General features: G+C 39.3%; 1 protein-coding gene across 1 annotated transcript in view; it reads left to right on the top strand.

The window, feature by feature from the left end:
* Positions 1 to 22,526, top strand: part of LOC149088225 (putative G protein-coupled receptor CG31760) — a 111,591-nt gene that overhangs the window by 75,427 nt on the left and 13,638 nt on the right. The window contains exons 5-8 of the mRNA XM_089245581.1: positions 6,212 to 6,671; positions 8,344 to 8,494; positions 9,956 to 10,098; positions 18,016 to 18,117. Coding sequence (XP_089101707.1) covers positions 6,212 to 6,671; positions 8,344 to 8,494; positions 9,956 to 10,098; positions 18,016 to 18,117 — 856 coding nt within the window. The remainder of the gene's footprint in view (positions 1 to 6,211; positions 6,672 to 8,343; positions 8,495 to 9,955; positions 10,099 to 18,015; positions 18,118 to 22,526) is intronic.

Genomic DNA, 22,526 nt, shown 5'->3' with positions numbered 1-22,526 from the left:
GGTTATATGCAGTGAAACCTCGTTAACGTGAGACTCGAGGTTAACGAAATTTTCCCCGTTAACCGATAGGCAGTAACAGATGAAGAATTTTTGACGTTCCATTTACGTTAGTCTGAAATTTAATACAGTGTAAATTTATAGAAATATAATACACAGAATTTTGATCATCGAGTTCTCTTTGAAAACGCTCTTTTTTTTCACAAATTTTGAAACGAAAAATTTGCATACCAATATCAGTTTAAAAAATTTTTTTTTTAATCTGTGATAGCTATACGGGAAAATACGGGATACTGCCAAAATGACGCCAAAAGTAAAACATGTTGCCAAATATTACTGAAATTACGGATTACATAATGGTGGGAAATGAAGCATTACTGCAAATTGCAGTGAATTGAAATGAATTCAAGACAAATGTGGGAGATTAATATTCTTAAAATTTATAGTTGTAATTACCATAATATAAGTTGAAAAATAATTTCAATCTTTGGCTTCAATAAAGAATACAAATTCAAGTAGACTTCGTGTAAAAAACGGGAAAAACCGGGACACTTTTGCCAAAAAAGTCGGAACGGCCAGAAAAACAAAAAAAAAACACCCGGGAAATACGGAACGTATGGTCACCCTTGTGATAGCTAGCTGCACCATTTTTCCTTGTGTTACACAGTTGCAGAAACGTTTCTATTTCATCCAAATAGTTCAGAGTGGAGGAAGCGTTCTCTTGGCCCATTAAAAAGTTTCTAACTCGTTTTCAATCGTTTTCGATGCTTGATTTCCCAACATATTGGGTCAGAAGTCGGATTCTGGTTTATTATGTGAATCATCTGATTCTGCCACAGCGCCATCTATGATCTTTAATCGATACAACATCTTTTGAAAACAAGACAACAACGAGCCGACTCGGAGATAAGAGTGTGCGCGTCGCTCCCCAACACACGCAAAGCCCTCTCTCCAATGACAAACAAAGTCATGGCACACCCCCCCCCCCCGTTTTCGAGCGCATTAACGACACATTCACCCACAACACACCTTTGCCTTCCCATAATTTTTCTAGTAGGAAGCATATTTTTTATTCAGGTTGACAAATCCTTTCAAGTAAAGCGATCTTTTATCCCAAAAGGGTCATGTTAAGCGTATTTTTTTACATTATATCGCTATAGAGCAGTGTTTCTCAACCGCCGGGCCGCGGACCAGTACCGGGCCCTAACACCAGTCATATCGGGCCGCGAGAGATTCGCAGTTTCATTTTTCCTATTAATTTCTCGTTAATTGTGTGTATGACCGTGCTTTTCACTTACGCAAAAGAGATTTACCGGGCCGCGGGCTTCCAAAGGTTGAGAACCACTGCTATAGAGTATGACGGGACCAAGAATTCTTTTCACGTTAACCGAAGTTTGATGTTGAGCAGGTTTACGTTAAAGAGGTTTTGGGGGGGGGGGAAGGAGGGGCTCCCTCTAACATACCCTCCATCCATATTCAGACTCACCGAATAACATGGAAACGACTGCACATCGTGCGTTAAAAAACAAAACACTCTCTCCTTTAATATTAGTGTGTGTTTTCGGAATTAATTTCATTTGGATGTCAAATCCAGATCCACGCAAATCGTGAAGTTTTGCAAATGAATACGTACTTTCACAATGAAAATGCTTCCCGTTTCGAGCCCCACATCCTGAAAATTATCCGAATAATTATTTAAATTCTGCTTGGCGACTCGGAATAAATCTGAATCTCAAAGTGGTGCCGAAAACGCGAGAATCGCATTCGCGGATCGATTTCTGTCCCACGTTGTGACAGGATCCCTTCGAATTCAATGACATTCCGTAACGTGCAGTTAACTACGTACCTCGGAAGCTATTTGAATGATGACTTCGATGTAGTTCGAGATCGTAAAGGGGGGGGGGCCCTTTTCAGGGCATTAACGACTTACATGAACATGACTAGAGGAATGTTCCTCGAACTACATTGTTTGGGACGGAAATTTCAGCTATTCATAGCTTCCGGATACGATTATATCATTTATGTACACCGACATCCAAAAGTTAAGCACGCGACGGCTTACATAACATAACGACACCACTTTAATCTTGTCCTTCTGGATTCGACAGTTGAGCCGGATTTTCCTAGTAGAAGAGTTTCTGTGCCGCGTGCAACGCGAATCGCCCAGTGACGACACGCCGTCCACTCAGCGATAGGAAAAGTGGTACGACTGTTTTCCTGCAGAGTGCAACTGGCCATACGCCGGCGCTTTACGTCGGGCGTGATTGATTGGACGACTGCTTCTTGAGCAGTGTTTCTCAACTGCTGCGCCGCGGCCCTGTACCGGGCCCTGACATTAGTCAAACCGGGCCGTGAATGGTTCACTGTTTCATTACTTTCCATTTGCTGTGCATTAGTCGTGTGCATGCCTTGCACTCACAGAAAAGAAGTCCACCGGGCCGCGAGCTTCCAAAGCTTAATAACCACTGTTCTAGATGAGTCAAATGCGTCGTGCGCAGCGCGTTTCGCTCATCTTCTGTTTAGTTTGGTTGTTTCTTTTTCCCCTTCCTTTCGGCCTCCCTTCTTTTGTTGCGCAAAATGTTGAAATTACGTGGACATACAGATGGCAGAACAGATGATGTAACACGCTAGGAAAATACAAACGCGTAGAGTAATAAAGTTACACGTTTCTGTCGACGCGAAATGATCGTATTCGATTTACGCAGCGCAGAAAATCCTTCTAGGAAAACCCAGCTTTGGTGAAACACGAACACGTGTCTTCGCCCTCGGGGCACGGTGCGTAGATAATAGCAGGGCCACCTGTTTGCCCCTATTTTTTTCTTCTGTAGGGGGAGGGGGGGATAGAGAACATTCAGAAAATGAAAATCATGAAAATTTTGAATAACTGCAAGAAATAATTTGAGAATATTGGCGAACATTTAGAATAAATGAAAGATGCAAGTTCAGAATTGATGAAAATGTGCAGAATTGATGAAAATTTAGAATTTATTAAAAAAAACAATTCCAGATATGGTGGAAATTCAGAATTTATGAAAGAAATAATTAAGAATTATTTCTTTCTAGATGAAAATGCAGATTTCCAAAAGCGATGAAAATTCATGATTTATGAAAGAAATTATTATTACCGTAAATGCGAGCCTTTCCCTCCCCCCCCCCCAAAAAAAAAAAACGTGGGACCCGGTGCGACTGAGTCAGTCACACAACCCCGGGAGGCTCCGATGTGGTACTTAAGCGTACAATCCTTCCACGTGGAGTCTTCGGCACACAGTACTAGCAGGTAGTCTTACTAAGAGACGCTACAACCATGGATATGACAATTGTGAGGTCGCTCGTCGATTCTGCTTGGATACTATAGCAATATACCGATCATTAGAGGTGGTGGTAACTCTTGGTCGACAGGACACAGGTTTCCGGGCAACTGTTTGACTTGTTTGGAATTCTTTCCATACTAAGCATATTACTATAGTAGCCGAAAATGCTGAACCGACGAAGGACCTCCATAACTGTATCATCCATGGTTACAACGTCACTCGGTTAGACAATATCTGTAGTACTGTGCGCTGAAGGATCCACATGGAAGGACTGTACGCTTGAGGATTACAACTACTACGTATTTGTGTTCTATTAATCGTCCGATCCAGAGTGGGGGGGGGGGGGGAAGATAAAAGTGGTTTCGTTACGTTATACAGGTTGGTAACTATCGATCGCCCAATAATTACACACATGATTCCTTGTGGAAAACTAATATAGAAAAGTGTTCCCCGTTTTTCTTTCTAGGATCGGACGAATATTAAGGGAGTTATAAAGTTTTGAAATTTTGTGACGTATCATTTTTAAAACGGTCTGTTACGCGCCAAACACCGAAAGAAAATAAATTTCGTTCTCAGAATTGGGGTTGCCACTTTTCGAAAAAGCAACTGAAACATTCAATCCCGTTAGAGGCCAAGTTCGGCCTTCTCTCACGATTGGCACTTTTTCCTCTTCATGTAGCGTGACATTGTAACCTTATTATTACTTAGTACCTTCGTTCGCTATATTAGCATATTTATCTCAAGATAGGTACAGTGCTAGGCAAATGCGATCTGTCTGAGAAAAATTGTTTTCCCATAATCAACACTTTTTGCCAAAATATGTGGTAATTTTCTCACCTTCACTATCAAATGAAATATTTTTAGGGAAAGTGCATACAGTGCATTGTGTTTACTGCGCTATCGTTTTTTTACCCTGTCTTTCGAATTAGATCACGTGTTGAACTATTTTTTGAGCAATTTTAAAATTTTATCGAAACTTGTGCGGACGCGAAAGCTTCAATGAAGGACGTAAAAATGGTACTTTGACGAAAAGGATTGGCGGGAACAGTAATATAATAAGATTCAGTCGGGCACTTTTAATCAAACTAATTATTTTATGAATTGGCATATTCAAAACAATTATTGGTTTCAGATGTTTTTTATTGGTTATTCATCGAGTCACATTTTCGTACCGATTTATACATGTTGCAACGAAGATTTTTAATTTCCTTGTGACTGCAATTGACTTTTATCGCGCTGAAATGTTAATAAATTTATACTTCACATTTTTACAAGAAAGATGCTACTTCGAAATTTCTTCAACATTACAAGGGGAAATGCGTGCTTGCCCTGGCTGAACAAGCATCTGGTTATGGACGGCACTTTAGGGCACATATCTCCTCCCTTCCAAATAAGTGGATCGCGACGCTGTTTCAATTGCACAAATATCGTTTCCCTTGTGCCCTCTCAATTTAACGGTAGAGTTCTGGGACACCCTGTATATTGGATTGATTGGCGAGTTCATGTGGACTAGGTATACAAGCTAATTTAGTTGGCTTGTCTACCCGATTCGAAAGAATCACCCGATTTGAAATGCGTATATTACGAAAAATATTGAACATAGACACTGAGATTAATTTTACATTACATGGCTAATCATAAAGTTTTTTACAAACCAAATTAAAGGTGCCCAATATGTCCATCTTGGGATGCACGGAATACGGTAGTCAAATTCGTCCCAAACGTTTGCGAGCATGTTTGCTTCCACGGCTGCTGTTATGCGTATTTTCATTTCGGCTAATGTAGCTGTAAGGGGAGGCACATAAACGTAGTCTTTTATAAACACCCACAAAAAGTAATCTCACACTATGAGGTCCGGCTATCTTTAGAGGCCAGTGATGTTTAACTGAATCGTCAGGTCCCGTACGGCCGATCCATCTTTTAGGAATTTAGGAATGCGATTGTCAAAAATTCTTGAACATCCAAGCTCCATTGTAGTGGTGCCCCGTCCTGCTGGAAAATGAAGTCATCCGAATCGGTTTCTAACTGTGGGAAAAGCCAGTATTCAAGCATATCGAGGTATGTGATTCCCGTCCTACCTATACCTTTACCTACGATACCTACGATATACACCTTTCTCCGAGAAATTGCACAAAAAACATTTACTTTGGGCGAGGCTCTCTCATGCTGTACAATTTCATGTGGCTGCTCCATACCCCATATTCTAACATTGTGGCGGTTGACCTTGCCACTTAGATGAAAAGTAGCCTCGTCACTAAGCGTGTTAAAAAAAAATTGTCATTTTGTGACACATTCTGAAGGATGAATTCACAAAACTCCACACGTCGTTCTTTGTCAACTGTATTAAGAGCTTGCAGAAGTTGAATCCTGTAATGGTTTTAAAAACAAACGACGCCTCAAAATACGCCAGACAGGTGGTGCAGGAATGTTAAGTTCCCTACCGGCACGGCGAGTGGATTTCTGTGGACTACGTGCAAAACTCCGTCGGATACGCTCCATATTTTCGTCTGACATGCGGGGACGGCCAGGGGATTTCCCTTAACACAGACAACCCGTGTCTCGGAATTGTTTATACCATCGTCTAATGCTCAGAGCGGTAGGAAGTTCAATACAAGGATATTGTCGACGAAAAGCACGATGAACAGTTGTTACGGACTCACACTTCGAGAAGCTTAGAACAGAAAACGATTTCTGTTTTCTGTTGTGCAGTCGTCATCTTGACAAACACTGAAGTGGTGACCGAAGGAAGAGCGTTAGCGCTATCTGTCGGCAACTGCGTGAAACTCGAGATTTCCCTCTTTCTACCTATACATTATTTGATCAAAACGAATTAAAAGCTGAATAATCATGGTTTTTTTTAATCTGATGATTCTTTTTGAAACACTCTGTATTTTATTTTCCAGAAATGCTGAGGAATTTCATCCTAGACCTGCTCATGTCGAACGAAATGTTCCACGGCACGAGGATCGTGTGGATCGGTAACGGGACGTTATGGACGCCCCGCTACTTCGCATCGGCAGTTCCGTCGGGTTCCAATCCCCGTGGGTACCACATGACCGAGAAACGGAACACTGCCCTGTCCGATATACCTTGGCTGAAAGAGAAATCCAATCAAGACGACAAGTCGCCGATCCTGGATCAGGATCGGCAAGATGGAAAAGACGATCTTGTAGAACTGGAGGAGGAGGAGGAGCAAGAACTCCGAGAAGAAGAAGACGACGGCGACGAGCATGAAATGATCCCTTATGGAGGCTGGACTGAACCGTATTTCATGTGCGCGGGTCGCAGATGGATCGTCTCTTATACCACGTTCGTATACGCGGACGCTTCATTGGCTCGTATCAATCGCCAGGACGCCAAAAAGTAAGTTAACTTTGGATGTTTTTTCCATACCTTCGCCAATGCGCAAATACAAGTGTGAAATATATGATCGCTAATTTACGGGGGCGTTCCCTTATTTTCACGTAGTTTCGGCCATCCCACCATCTTTTTATCAAATTTGCCTCATTTTTCCCTATATTTTCAACTAACCCAATTTGAGTCTGTAAACTTAACTGAAATCGCGTGGAAAAATATTTTTTTTTAATTATATAAATTATATAATTATAAATATTCATCTCTCATATTCATCAAATTCAAACTGTTTTTTCCTACAGGAAAAATTCAATCCATTTCAATTTGCACTGAACAATGGCAAATTTTCAGCAGTTTCAGCCACAATTGGCTAATTTACAGCAACTCCAGCTAATTAAATGATAATAGTCATAATTGACAAATTTTCAGCAATAACTCCTACCATAATTGACAAATTTTCAGCAATAACTCCTACCATAATTGACACATTTTTAGTCATAACTCCAAGCGCAATGGGAAATTTATAGCAATTCCAGTCATAATTGGCGAATTTTTTAGCAATAACTGAAACCATAACTAGCAATTCCGTATATGTTTGGGGGGGGGGGGTCATTTTGGCGACAATTTGTGATATTAGGATGAGAATTTTCAGAACTTTTTTCGAATTGTCTGATTTTTCCCCAGGTATTTTCAATGAAGTCAACTTGATTCTGTATATTTTAGTGAAATCGTAGATGAAGATAATTTTCATTACTCATAAATTGCGATAATTCATGTCACATATTTGTCATATTTCATGAAAAACAATTTAATTAATTGTTTTATTTCGTAGTAGCCTTCCATTCCTGCTTATTGTCAAATTTTCAGCGATCCCAGTCATCATTGGCGATTTGTAAATGTTTGACATATTTTTGGTGACTTTGTCCGTGTTTAGCATCTTTTTGGCGAAATTTGGTGGTATCCCGTTATTAGGATCTGAATTTCCTGAATTTTTTTTTTTCGATGAAATATGATCAGCTTACTGAAGTCGGGAAAAAACGCGATGTCACCGATTGTCATCAATTCTTGAAAAACATATAGGAGAAAATGTCAGATTTGGCTGAAATCGCTAAAAAAAATGCATTTGAGCTGGATATAAAGAGTTACGGCAAATCTGCTGTGAGTAAGAAGGCATTTCACTGAGGGGGGGGGGGGAATTCGGCAGAGGAATGTGTACGAGGTACGCATACGGTTAAGTAGTAGTGGACTTCCATTCCCGCCCATCGGTGAATATTTATCAATTCCAACCATAATTTGTAATTTTTTTCATGTTTGGCAATCTCGTTAGTGGCAAATGACGATATTCCGCAATAAGGATCTGAATTTTCTGAGTTTCCGATTCAATGAAAAGCCTACTGAAATCGGGAAAATACGCGATATTGCCGATTCGCGCCAAAAATGCTGCCAGACGCTGAAATCGAAAATTTGGATTTGAGCTAGATGTAAAGGGTTATTGCAAATCTTCAGGGAGATAAAATGCATCTCACCGCAAAAGAAAAGGTTGAACATGTGACATGAATATCTGTACTTATAATTAACGTTAATTTATAAGCTATAAAAAATTATCTAAAAGCCAGCAATATTTTGAGAGACTTGCAAGTGGCTATACAGCAATTAATTCGTGACGTGATTCTGTTTGTAGGTTAGTCGGAGTACTGAGTAGTGATGTCGATCTCACGGAAATGGACATAAACCAGTGCGATGCGAAGTGGAAACCACGCAACGACACCATGGTCTCGAGGCAGATAACGGCTTTTCTTCACACCCACAAGTGCCACAATATTTCTAGCCAGGTATTCATATCATTCTCATCACATCCAGTTACGTATTATCATCATGTCAGTGGTGACCACCTGGGATCTCAAGTCCCTCGAAAACTCGAAAACGTAACCTGCGTTTGAAAGTGGATTTCTTTCCTTTTGAATCAGGCATGTATAAATCAGGGATTTAAAAACCAGTGGTCTACGGACTCCTCGGGGGGGCCCTTGAAGAAATTTAAAGTGGTCCGTGAGCTCGAATGAGAAAACAATTAACTCACCGTTTTTGCATTTTAATATACTGAATAGTATTCTGTAAAACGACCCTTGTATACTTCATTTTATTGACGCCTGATGACCATTCTATCCATTTTATTGGCACAGGTAGTCCGTGACCTTCATTTTATTGACAAAAAGTGTTCATTGCTTCTAATTTAATGGCATAAGGGTGCCAGGGTGTCCATCTCAGTATGTCAAAATGTCATACATTTTATTGGCACAAGGGTTCCAAGGGGTTTCCATTTTATTTGAACAAGAATTCCAGGGCCTCCAATTCATCGGCACAAGGTTTTCCCATTTTATTGGCACTAGGTGTGCGTTGCCCCCATTTTATTGGCACAGACGCAAGGGTTCCATGGTCATACATTTTATTAACGAAAGGTGCACGTGTGTGGCTTCTATTTTTCTATTTTTCTTTTTCACGGGGGGGAAGTAGCCTTCATTTGACTGTCACAGAATTTCTGCGGATTTCAGTTCATTGACCCAGAGGGTCCGGATAACACAGAAGGTTAGGAAACCTGGTTTTAAATTCTGAATAACTCCATGATATTGGTGCGAAACGGCGGGATGCAATCTTTTTTTATCTCATGGCCAGGGCCGGAACTAGATACGTAAGTCCTAGTACATGAGAAGTTGGGGGGGGCAAGCATGCATTTTGACACCCAAACCATGTTGAACAAGCGGTCAAACGAAAGCAGAGGTTCGGCATTCGGCACATCTTGCCTTTCTGGTGTGGGGCTTGGGACATCAGTTACGCTTGTTTCTCAGCCTTTAGAGTTTTACACACACAAACATCAAAGTTTATAGACGTCTCCGTCTCTAGAACATTGCTGTATTTTAAAATAATCAGACATAACTGCCCCCCTCCCGGAAGAAGTTGCAAAACAACCTTGAAGAAGACAAAAAACGAGTTTATTTTAGTGAAATACGAGTAAATTTGGTTCTTTTGAATTATTTATGTATTTAGTTGTGTAAATCTTTCAAAATATAATCAATGTAAAAGGTCTCCTGAAAAAAAGGATTATTCAAGAAATTAAATCCGAGGAATAGACAAAAGGTAGAAATAACAGCGCCATCTCTTGACTAAAGATAGAAACTGAGTTTCATTTCTCAGAAAATTTTAAATTTTGTTTTGGATGATGCGGCATGTTATTATGAAATTATTTTTTTTCGTAGAAATATCTCATTTTTATTGTTCTTGTTGATAACACTTGACAGTGCTACTTTTCCCCGGGCAATGGCTGGACGAAGAGCTCTTACCAGTGCGTTTGCAGGAACGGCTTTTACTCTGCTACTGGGAACCCGACGTTCAACGGAACCCTCGTCGAGGCTGCCTGGAAAGACAAGATGCAACACCAGAGGTAATAATATTTTTATTACTGAAAAGGCAGATTATTTATTGTACAGGGTGGCAAAAAAATAACGAAGGAGGGTTTGTTATTTTTTAATTGGTTTTAACTTCTCTTCAAAATACTATCGTGTATGCCATACCTGTGGTCCGCGAAAGGACCCGAAAGGGTCCGTGAGTACTTTTTGAGGGGTCCATGGGCATGGCCTCCACATCCTGAAGCGGAGCCCCCAGGCTTTGATCTTTTGCGGGCCCCCGGTTAGACTTTTCACGGGCCCTTTCTGTAGTTAATTTATAGCATGAAAAAGCAAAAAATGACGAGAACTGCCCCGGGCCCCAGGGCTAGAGCCCTGTCAGCCCCCCCCCCACTTGTGGCGGCCATGTCCATGGGATCATTTCCATGATTAAAAATCATCATTTAAAACCATTGTATAAATGCAGGTTCTGTTCCTCACGAGTTCGACGAGCCCTGGGCAAATGTGTATTTTTGGGATCCATTATATGTTGTCGTTTTTGGGGCAGAGGTGTACGCAGGGGAAGGGGGGGGGGTGGATATGTGCGCTGTGCTTGTATAAAGTACGAAAGGCAAAAAATTTATGGGTAATGGGCATGTGCCCCGTTTGCCCATGCCAGAAACAAGCCCTGCACGACACATTAAGTGCTGTAAAATTGCAATTTATTGCTTCAATTATTTTTATAGTAACATGAAAATTAAAAAAAAAAAAAGCAATACAATTTATATTTCATGTTGAAGGAGCAGCGTTGAAACTGACCTACTGGGGGAGTCCGCGATACTACAGGAGGTCCACGACTTGAAAAATGTTGGGAAATACTGGTGTATGCAATAACGGATAAGTTGGATAATAAGACAGTGTTTCTTGACCCTTTTTTGCTCATATAAGGTCTGTTCTATCATGGGCAAACGGGGCGAGTGCACCGCCACAGTGGTGGTCGGCTGAAGCTGGTTTTGTGTGTGGATCCTAACTTCGAAGCGCGAATGCGAGGCGATCTCGCCATTAAAAAGTTTCGCCACAGAGGGCAACTGGCCTACAAACATTACAAATATTCATTCATTACACTTCACTCACTTAACTTCTGAAATATAGATGGCAGCGCTGAAAAATCATACAAAACACTAGATACGCACTCAGACTGATAGGTGCACAAAGGGTTGCAACTAGGGGGGGGGGAGCAGGCGGGTCTCGTGCCCCGGGCGCTGGACCCGAGGGGGCGCAAATTTCATTCTGAAACCTTTCCTTCAACATTACAAGGGAGGCGTCAAAATGCGCGCTTGCCCCGGGTGACCAAGCATCTAGTTGCGGCCCTGGGTGCACGCACATTTACACTTCTGGCACAACTCACTAGATAGTAAATTGCCCGTGGCGATAGACCGGAGTTGTGTTAAGTGGCCCGATAGTTACAGGAATACCTCTTTTGCAACTGAAATAGACCGGAGTTGTGCTCGGTATGAAAGAAAGAAAACACCATAACAAGCATAATTCAGAAACACGCTTCACGTTAGATTCACAACACTTAGGCCGGGGATTACACTATTAAGTTTGGTAAAAGATCTTTTACAAAACTTGAAAGGAAAAAAAAAACAATTCGCTCGAATGTAACCGATAGGCTAATAGGTTTTTTTTTTTCAAGTTTTGTAAAAGATCTATTACAAAACATTTATATAGTGTAATTCCAGCCTACGTGTGTGTGTGGTTTAGCAGTAGTCTCCTCAAGATTGCCACCCACGACATGTAACTGTCATTGCCCACGTCTAGCCCCAATCTTGCTATAATCCATGTTTGTAAAACTTGGCACCATGGGGGCCCCTAGGCCAAGTGATGTTCTGGAGCTCTTCTACCTAACTGGAGGCACCAAAAGGATAAGGCCTTATAATTTTAAAATCATAGGCCTTTCAAAAATCATAGATCATTTCCCAATCTCATATTTCCATACCCTATTGCTTACGTAATCATCATTCGAATCCACCTCCGCCTTTCATCAAGAATCAACAAATCTGAAACCCACTCTCCCCCACACATGGGTGCTTACGCAGTGCCGTCTTAACGCATCGGCCCACCCGGGCACGGCCCGGGGCCTTACAAAAATGAGAACCTGTTCAAATTTCCGAGAATTTTCCAGGTAGGGCCTCAGAAAATCACTTGGCCCGGAGGCCCATGCTGCTCTTAAGACGGCCCTGTGCTTACGTAATACTTGAATGCCCCCCCCCCATCCTAGAGTAGGTTCCAGTACACGGCCAACCCTTAAGGTTGGCTTTATAATTAAATAAGGAGCAATTTTCAACACTCCTAGATATTTCTCGTATTTCTGCTCGAGTGGCTCGTAATTCATTCACTCCTCTTTTTAAGATGCTTCCAAAGGAGTTAGTGGTCCGTTAAATATGGTCTACGAGTGGTCTAACTGAATACGGGGGCTAAATTAGTTGGAATTAGAATTCGCGGAAAACGCGAACTTTCAAGGATCACTCTCCTTGGGCAAAGAGTAAGACTGCTAACGGGAAGTTCCCCGTCCTCTTGAAAGCTTTCAAGCATTAAATTGACGGGAAAGTCGAGTCTTAATTATTGAACGAATTATTTTGATTATTTTATTCGTGCTATGGCCGCATGCGAACAATGATTAATTTGACCAGACAGGGCCAACAGTTCGAAGCCAGTTTCAAAAGCTTCTACGCGCTTCCCTTTCTACTCAAAAAGTTCTTTGTAACTCGCTGGGCTCTAGTGTCAGCCCGCCTGTCGGGCTTCTACTTAGTTAACTAAGTATTTAATCAATTATTAATTCTCAAGATTCGATCGTATAGTTGTTTACATACATTGCGTTGTGTCTAACCTATAAAACCTAATTAACATACAATAACCCAGGAATAAAACGCACGGAGGCAAGTTCGAAGTTTAAAAATTATTTAATAGAGAAGTTTAACACAGCAGACATCAATATAGACTATAATGTAACTCCTTAACAATTACTGTTTTATGCGATCAGCACCAATGCAAGTAACCTGTACTGTATCTGAGGCGTTACACACTATATACGAATTCAACAATTACCTAACTGGACATTACGGGTTAAGGGAACGATAGAGTGGTGTACTCACCCCAGTCCTCGTGTGTGATCGCCTTGCCATCTTAGCTGCTGCTGTTTTCCGGCACGGCACTTCTTACACCCGGCACTATATCCTTTTCATATTCCGCGACTCTCCACTATATTTAGAGTCTGACTCTTTCTCCTCAAACCAATGTTCAACTCCCTTATCCTCTGTCGAAACCCATTTCCAACTTACCTATCACTTTCAATCTCTCACTTTCTATCTCTCTCTTACTATATCTTTCTCACTCCCTCCTTTCATCATCGGGCCTCCTGATTTTACATCCTCTTCGGCTCCTCCTTAGAACCCAGGATTCGCTCCGTCTTGTAATTTTTCTTTCATTTTAATTTGAGGCCTCAAGCAAGGGCAATTCGATTAGCCTTTCGCGTGACCATTCCGGAGAAGATCGGTGCTATTCATCCCTAATAAATTTCGCTCCTTCCTAAATAATCAGAATGCCTACGTGCACCGGTCACCTTCATATCAATACCTAAGGCGACCCCCCATGTTACAAGCAGAGCACAGGTGCTCTAATTGGCAATGCCGCTTTGTATTTATATTTCCTCCCTTACATCCATTTCTAAAAGCGAGCAATATCCTTACCTTTCATTAATTTCAACATTTCATTATTCTCGCTCTCCATAACTTCTCCGCACCTACGCCTCAGGAATCGAATCTCATTCCGTAACAGCTCCTATTCACGTATTTTCGAAAAACACCTTTCTCCTGTCACCAAGCCTTGAGCATGCCAGGTGACGGTTATACACCCGTGTGAAAGTCGTACCGACAGTTTGCTTAAGGGTAACCTATACATGACGATCCGATCTCTTTTTAATATCCTCACTCTTCAATACGCTCTCCTTCTTTTCAAGTTGCGTTCAAATTGCATCTTCCTTTCAGTGAAGATCCCGAATCCATTGACATCCACTATTCAGGTATTTTCCATCTTACATTGACATCATCTTAATTGGTAAGCCAAAGCGAGAAAAATCTTTGCTAGTTTGTAGGCACCTGAACTAACATTCTCTTTATTGATAAGTCCCCTACAGAGACACTTTAGTGACCTCTAAATTTTTCGCGAATCCAAGTGATCTGGAAATGTGTATGGGCCGCTTAAGTTTTAGAGTTTAGAGAGATCAATACTGATTTGCTAATATCTGATGTCTGTGAATTTTGTGCTAGTTTTCAATATTGACAGCTTGTTTGTACTTGTCGCAAATTTTGCAAGTGTCTTAAAGCCTTATATAATTCATCACCAGTCCTATACTTTTTCTTCGACATGATTGTTCAGACTGGATTTCCCCGATAGTGCTTTGTATCAAAGTGTGTGATTTAGACCATTTTAACCTCATCGATTTCTAGGTTTCATTAAGTGAACAAATTAAGAGGTTGAAATAAAATGTAACTACAATTTTTTGATTACATTTGCACCTAACAGGAAATATGATCACATGGTGTGAAGTCATTTTTGTGAAAGAGTGATTTAGACCACTTTGATTCTGAACCCCTCATTTCCTTAATTCGCGAATAGTTTAAAAATTCATAAAAATTGAGGGAATTGGTACATTTTAATGTGGTTTTTGCCGAAAAGTGATTCTCACGAATAACGTTGATTTTGAACTAATTTTTTTCTTCGATGCAGAAAAAAAATTAGTTCAAATTTTTGGTGGCAGAGGGTGCTGCACAAAAGCAAATCACTGCGGATATCCAAATCCTATAATACACACAGCGGTTCTCAAATACTTGGGTCATGGACCCCCCACACCCGGAAATCTTGGTATCTGCCATGGAACCACACTTTGATTGGTAGACCCCCGGAAATCTTAATGTCTGCCATGGAACCCCCCCCCCCTTTTACAGCAGAAGAAACTACAGCCACCAACAGCGAGAATGTTAATGGGAGGGACACCCTACCCAGTAATAGTCAATGAGTTGCGATAGCAATGTCATCTACCGGATTGAAAAAGAACTAAAAGAATACTTTTACTCCTATCGAGAGATATCACCACAAACACAATTTTTTTGAAATCGTAACAATATTACTACTAGTCTTATAGCGGTGCTTTTGCGAGTCAATTTAATTTTAAAATTTTTTTTATATAATTTATTTATATTATTATTTTTAAACAGAATGTTAATTTTATTATTAGAATTGTAGAATTGGGATGAGGATCCCTGGGGGGTCCAAGCACCCCCAATCGGGAACCACTGTCGTATAAAAAACAGTGTTTACGATTAACAGCTCATTTTTGAATTTTCCTGTTAGTGGTGCTTACATAAAGCTTTCATAATGATGTCGACATTGATGTATTTCACCGCCTTCGGTAAAGTCACGAATCGCCTTCTAGAGCTTTACAGATGTTTCAGACACAGAACACATTAAAGAAAGGTTCGATTCCAATCCCTCCTTCCGGACTGATTTCTCTGGCCCTCTATCGTCAAAAACCTGAACTAAGTTTTCTTTTGTGACGAAAAAAATAAATCCACCTTCGGGAGAATAAATTTTGTGCAAACTGCTACAAATATACCAATTCCTTCAACTTTTATGAATTTTTTAACTATTTACGAATTTATGAAACACCCTGTATTTTTAAATTATCATATCAACTTTTCACACACACACAACAACAACACCCCCTGATTATTTATAAGTTCCCTTCAGTAAATTTTACGCTGATCAATAGATGATCTACTGATAGATCATCAGATTATTACGCATCTTATATCAAGTATGCAAATGAGGATGAGTACAAAATCAAATTTACCGAACATTTTCACTGTTTTCCAACATGATCAAAGGCAATATGGATCATAATAGAGTAATTTTCGGACTCGAAAAGCCTTATTTAACTATTTATTCACGTTAATAAACAACTTCCATGTTTTCAAGAAAAATTTCGTTTTGTGAGCGAAACTCCTCATTTAAAATTTCCTGACATTAATGTATAAGAGCCGAAGTTATTTCCGGGGAATGTTAAAACGAAATTTCAGGAAGAGAATTCTCAGGGAAAAAAAGAAAATAATAATAATCCTAAAACTCTCGTTTGTCGTAGTCGTTAATAATCCCAAAGAGAGAGAGAGGCAATATTTTTAGGCCTTCGCCGCGATACATATGCATGCCTAAACAAGGTTATTGCTCAAAACCAGCGGCGAATTATAGCTCCATGTTTTGTTTTTTTTTCCGGAGAAGAGCTTAAAACATTCCACAGAAAATGTCCGGGACCTAAAAAATGTTGATAAATCATTTCCGGAGCTGTTTGTAATGCGTTTTTCAAGTAAAAATTCCAAGCATTACTCACGGTTGCCATTTTAAGTCGTGATGAATTAATTCACTGGGTTTTCATTTTTCTATGGCTAACGTGCTACATATACAGATTGTTTAAAACCGTGTCCGTGAAATATGAAAATTCTACAGTTTATTCTGAAAATTGAGTAAAATATGGGAAATTATCAGTAAAAAGGAAAGAAAAATGTCCGTGAAGGAGTTATGTGAATGTTAAATTTTTTTATTTACAATTATCAAACCTTAGGCCGTGCATATAGTGAGGTGATCACGAGGTACGGAAGTGCATAATGGCGACTTTCTTTCTTTCAAACCGAGCACAACTCAGGTCTATCACCATCTATGGACAATTTACTACCTAGTGAGTTGTGCCGGAAGTGTAACTGCGTGTGTACCTAACAGTCTGAGTGCGTATGTAGTGTTGTGTTTTGTGAAAGATAGATGGCAATCAAGCTCAGACTTGCAAATTGAATATAATCGAAGAAAAGGATAGTTCAAACAGAGAATCTGGACTCGTGTACCCGCAATCACCGACAGAATAGCGATCAGGGTAGATAAGCATTTTACCACTACTCGCCGCCAATGCATATTCGAACCTGAGTCCTCGCGATGCGAGTCCGTTACTATGACCACTCGACCACCACAGCGGCGAAATTTACGAAATTGGTCAACTGAAAGAAACTGATCAAGAACTGAAGACAACTACTTTTTTTTTGTTTTCGCCTTGCATTCGCCTTCACTATAGGAAGGTCATTGCCAAAGCAGCTCCACATGTACATGGATTACAGTGAATACTACGAATTGATTACATTATTAAATATTTGCCAACTAGGGAGTCGGGAGAGATAATCTTCCATAGTCTTCTTGCTCTACTGCAGCCTGATAACAATAGCTTACTTGTAAAAAATAAATAAAAATAACTTTCGGCTGAACCTTAGCTTCAGAATGCCAAAAAAAACTTTCGACGGAAAAGAAATTGATAATATTATCTGAAGTCCCAATAATTTTTAACGAATTTTTTTCCCATGCTATGGGTTGGTTGGTTGTTTATATTGGTTCGTTCCATTCCGTGTGCAAAAGTTATAACAATACCCGAATGAAATAACATTATCCGTGATTCTAATAAGCGTCGTCGACTGTATTTAATTATTAATTAAATTTATACAAAAATTGCCACGTTTTTAAGACAAATAAATTCAACTGGTCGAATGGTCGACGCGTTTCGGCTCTTCAATGGAGAGCCGTCATCAGGACCTCGTGGTCAGAACTCTCCATTGAAGAGCCGAAACGCGTCGACCATTCGACCAGTTGAATTTATTTGTCTTAAAAACGTGGCAATTTTTGTATAAATTAAAACCAGGCAAAGTTACTCATTTTTTGTGATAATATTAATTAAATACTATTATTAATTAATTATTAATTATTAATTTTTCATATTTTACTTAAATTTTAGATATAATCAAAAAACTTCCGATGCACATATATTCAATTTCTTTTTATAAATCATTAAACAAAATTTATGTATTTATTTTTCGTGCGCATTACAGCCCTACGTATGACCTTCTGTACGTGTGTAAAAGATGCCAAGAAGGTTGCGAGATGTGCGTCGATGACTCACCCTGTATGTCTCATTATAACTGGGCTTTCAGGTGAGTAAACTGTCTTAAATTTCATATTTTTGATTCAAATGGGATACGTAAACTAATGTAAATGCCCTTAACTTAAGAAGGTAATTATATTAGTGGATTTTTCCATTATTCGGGTATCGATTTGGAGAACCTATCGGCTACAGATCAATATGAGAGGGACATTCTTAAGTTGGTGCTCGATTATTTTTTTTGTATCAGTATGCATCAGAACTTCATCGCTGGAAGCATGCAAGCCAAAAGCATGCTTCTATTTTGGATTTGATTTTCACTAATTCCGTGGATCTTACTGAACGTGTTCCGGTTGGAGAAAACTTTTGTTCCAGCGGCCATTGGGTAGTTAGCTTTGTTTGCAGCCTAAAATCCTAATAACAAAAGAATAGTTCCCTGTTTTCGAAGAAAAGTAAAAAAAGTATTTTGGACAAAATTGTCCGATGTGATGCATGACGTCACACCCCACGCCATAGGGAGCAGTTCTAGACGAACCTGAATATGATTACAGCGTGGGTAAATGAATGGAGTATGAGTTTTAGCGTTGAAAGTGGGTGGTCACTCATTTTGGTTCGATAACAACCCGCGTTTACTTACGAGTTGAATGTTCGTAAAAAGCGTGTTTGTTCGTCTCACCTATTCGGTTTACAGATAGCGTTCGTAATCTTTATCTTGAGAAGGAAAGGGTATTCAGAGAGCATAAAAGTGGAAGAGGTTACCTGTCATCATTTGCTGAAAAGAAAGAAGGGCGTTAAGAAAGTGATAAGGGAAAGAGAAAAGGAAAGTTGAATCTAGGTTGGCGCCGGTAACATTGGCACAGACCGAAAGTCATTTTGTATGCCAATGATGGATGCAAGGGGACAGTTGCTCCTCCCCCCTCGATAGAAGGGTATAGGGGTAGAGAGCAATACAAACATGTATAGTGCATTCAATGACTTTCTTGCATCAGTTTTCAATAGAGAAGGTGATATCGAAAGTACAGATGTATCATGGGATAAAATTATCAATTTTTTCACAGACCAGGACCGATATGATATATATTTCGATGATATTTATTCTAGCGTCCTAAGAGAATGTACAATGAAATTACTGGTACCAATTGCACAGATTTGCAGAAGAAGTGGTGCTGAGAGGGTATCGTCCAGAAGATTGCTAATGTGGTTCCGATATTTAGAAAATGCAGTACAGAAACTGTGTCCAATTATCGACTAGTGAGTTTGACCAGCTCCTTTTCAAAAATTTTGGAACGTACCCAAGTAGCACAAAGATATAGATCTATATCGTAAAATTTCAGTTTCCAATATAGATCTATATCGGGCCACGATATCGTTCTGGCTAAAAAAGGCATAGTCGGAGATAAATAGATCTATATCGTGAATGTGATATATTCAAATACTTCAAATTTTGGACGATAGATGGCGCCCTTTCGGAAGAAATTTAAAAAAAAAAGTGTAATTATTTGGAGGTGGGTGGATTTGAACCCGTGTACCCTGAAGTCTTCCCACCTCTAACTCCGTATCTTACCAACCCACCACTACAGCACTGGTTATAGTTTCTTATTGTAACATTAAATTACAAGTAATCTTTTTTTTACTTGTATTTTCAGTATGCACAAAAATTACAAAATAGAAATTGTGAGACATATTTATCATTTTGAGGCAGATAATTGAAAAATTATATTATAATTGAGGAAATTATATATAATACAAAAAACACAAGAAACAAATTAATGTGTTGTGTAGTATATTATTTATTTAAAATTATTAATTTATATGCTAATAAAACAAAAAATACAGAATAAAAAATATGCAACACAAAATAGTTAAAATTCTCAAAGTATGGTAAAAAATGAAAACATCAAAGGAAAAAAATAAATAATTTTAAGAAAAACACACATATGCATTCAAAAACAAGAGCAGTTTTTTTAAATTAAAAAATATGTGCAATTATAAAGTGGCGATTAAAGTTACGGTGGATAAGTTCTCGCTCCTCCTAAAATACCAACATCTACGATGTAAAACATACACAGTAAGGATTCAATTATAACTCGATCACGAAATGATTTTGATATATCAACATAATTAATCCTATTAAAATCAAAATTTCATATGAAAAATTCAAACGTTTTTAATTTCAATTCAAACAAAAAATTGTACACTCGACTTTAAATTTTCTCCAAATTTTTATTTCAGGGCAATATTTTTATTTAAATGCACACAATATGGTGATATATCAGCATATTGTGTATCTGATATATATCTTTGTCAGGTTCACGATATAGATCTATGTCATGTTCAGGATATAGAGCTATGTCTTCTTTGATAGATCTATATCAGGTCTATATCGAGAATCTGATATAGATCTTTGTCAGGTGCACGATATAGATCTATGTTTTTCAAACTAAATTAAAATAATTTATTGTCCCAAGTTGTAGTCCTTCAAAGTAGAGATTATTCACATGGAATCAAATACATATTCGGCTGAAAAATTAAAGATTTGATCAATTAACATCATAAATAATTTGCACCATATAAGACGAGATCGTTCTATATCATAGTTATGACATCTGATATTCCTCTGACATTTCGATATATAACGATATGGTCCAAATATTGTACTATATCGTTGTGCTACTGGGGGTATTATAAAAAGGTAACTGGTGAATTGGATAGACGAGACTAATGTATTGGCGGAAACTCAGCATGGATGCAGGAAGGAAATACCGTATATAACTGATTTTCTCTTCTATGATCGCATGACTAAGTCTTTGGGCAAAGGCAAAAAACGTCGACGTTGTGTATTTGGATTTCCAAAAAGCATTTGATCAGGTCCGACATGATGTACTCCTGAATCGTTCACATGAGATTGGAATTGGGGAAACTTGTTGAATTTGATAGAATTTGGTTGGGAAATAGGTCACATCTGGTTATGATCAGCGAAGAAGTTTTTGATTACTCAGGTATGACAAGTGGAGTCCTTCAAGGAAAGTGTCTTTGGCTCCATCCTTTTCATTTTTTATCGAAAAACTTGATCAGGATATCGATGGAATTGTTAGCAAATTCACAGATGACGTGAAGCTAATAGGGGTTGTCGAAAATTCAAGGGATAGGGAGTTGCTCCAGACGAACTTGAATATGATCGTAGCAAGGGCAAATGAATGGAGCATGAGTTTCATCTTTGACAAGCGAATGGTTACTCATTTTGGTTCGAACATCCCACGTTTCACTCACAAGTTGAATGGTATTACTTTTCCGTATGCAACTAGGATCACCAATTTGGTAATTCTCTTTGACGAGCGGCTTAGGTTTGCTGATCATTGTTTGGCGATGGTCAAAAAATCAAATAGAATGCTGGGTTTCATTATTAAAAAGGTCTCTTTGCGTTCTTCTAAAGTGGTTTTTTCCACTTTTTAGAAGCTTAGTTCGTCCTGGAATGGAGTATGCCATAAGGTTTGAACACCACATTACTTGTACAGAGGGACATAAACTTGATTAAGGAGTTGCAAAGAAAAGCCGCGCCCTCGCTCCTGTTGGTACACAGAGTTTGAGCTATAAGGAGAGAATTGATTTTTTCAATATGTTTACATTGGGAGAACGCAGGTGTCGGGGGGATATGATAGAAGTGTTTAAAATTTTGAAAGGGATGGATAGGGTATACCATGAGTTATTAATACACTATCAATCAACTACTTCGATAAGGCGGACAATAGTACCGTTTAGAAAGAAGCAACTCCAGGTCGCGGTGTCGCAAGGAGTTTTTCTCTAGTAGGCTTACCTTCGTAGGTCACGAATGCTAACACAACTGGTACGTTTAAAAAGAAGTACGATGTTTGTAATGGGATGAGTCGAGAATGTATCCACTATTAGATAAGAAAACCATAACTTTTTATGAGACGGTGTATTTCATTTTATCACAATTATTAACTTTTGTTTGTTTTTTGTTAGTGTGTATCAGTTTTTTCATGACGATTGCTTTTATTTTTAGTTTCTATACATGGTGTTCTGTTAATGAACCGACAAACTCAAAGGGTTGTTAGTAGACATCAAGAGGAGCAAAATTTGCTATGGAAACATGGTGTCGCAAACCACGTTGAGAGAGGGAAAATCGCGAAACACGCATGTAAGTTTCGACGTCACGCTGGAACGACAAAAAAGTACAATAATAACTACAAAAATAATTATTTGATTAATTATTACAAGAGTTGTTGGAAGTGGCGGGCACTGATGTCATCGCAGTGTCTACAACGACGTATTAACGATTCCCGGACGCGCTCGAAGATACCAGGTATACATTTGATGTCTGCCGCAGCGACGACAATCCGCGCTGAGATCCTACGGTATATCCACAGGCAGCGTTTCGCGACGCTGCTTACGTCAGATATGGTGAGCGAACCCACGAATGCATTCAGCGATCAACTGACA

The sequence above is a fragment of the Pholcus phalangioides genome, unplaced genomic scaffold, assembly GCF_987345545.1.
Source record: "Pholcus phalangioides strain wild (caught in Gottingen) unplaced genomic scaffold, Ppha-v1.0 ptg000003l_1, whole genome shotgun sequence".
NCBI lineage: Eukaryota > Metazoa > Arthropoda > Arachnida > Araneae > Pholcidae > Pholcus > Pholcus phalangioides.
The sequence above is the reverse complement of the archived record's forward strand: the minus strand, read 5'-3'. Positions and strand labels throughout refer to the sequence as shown.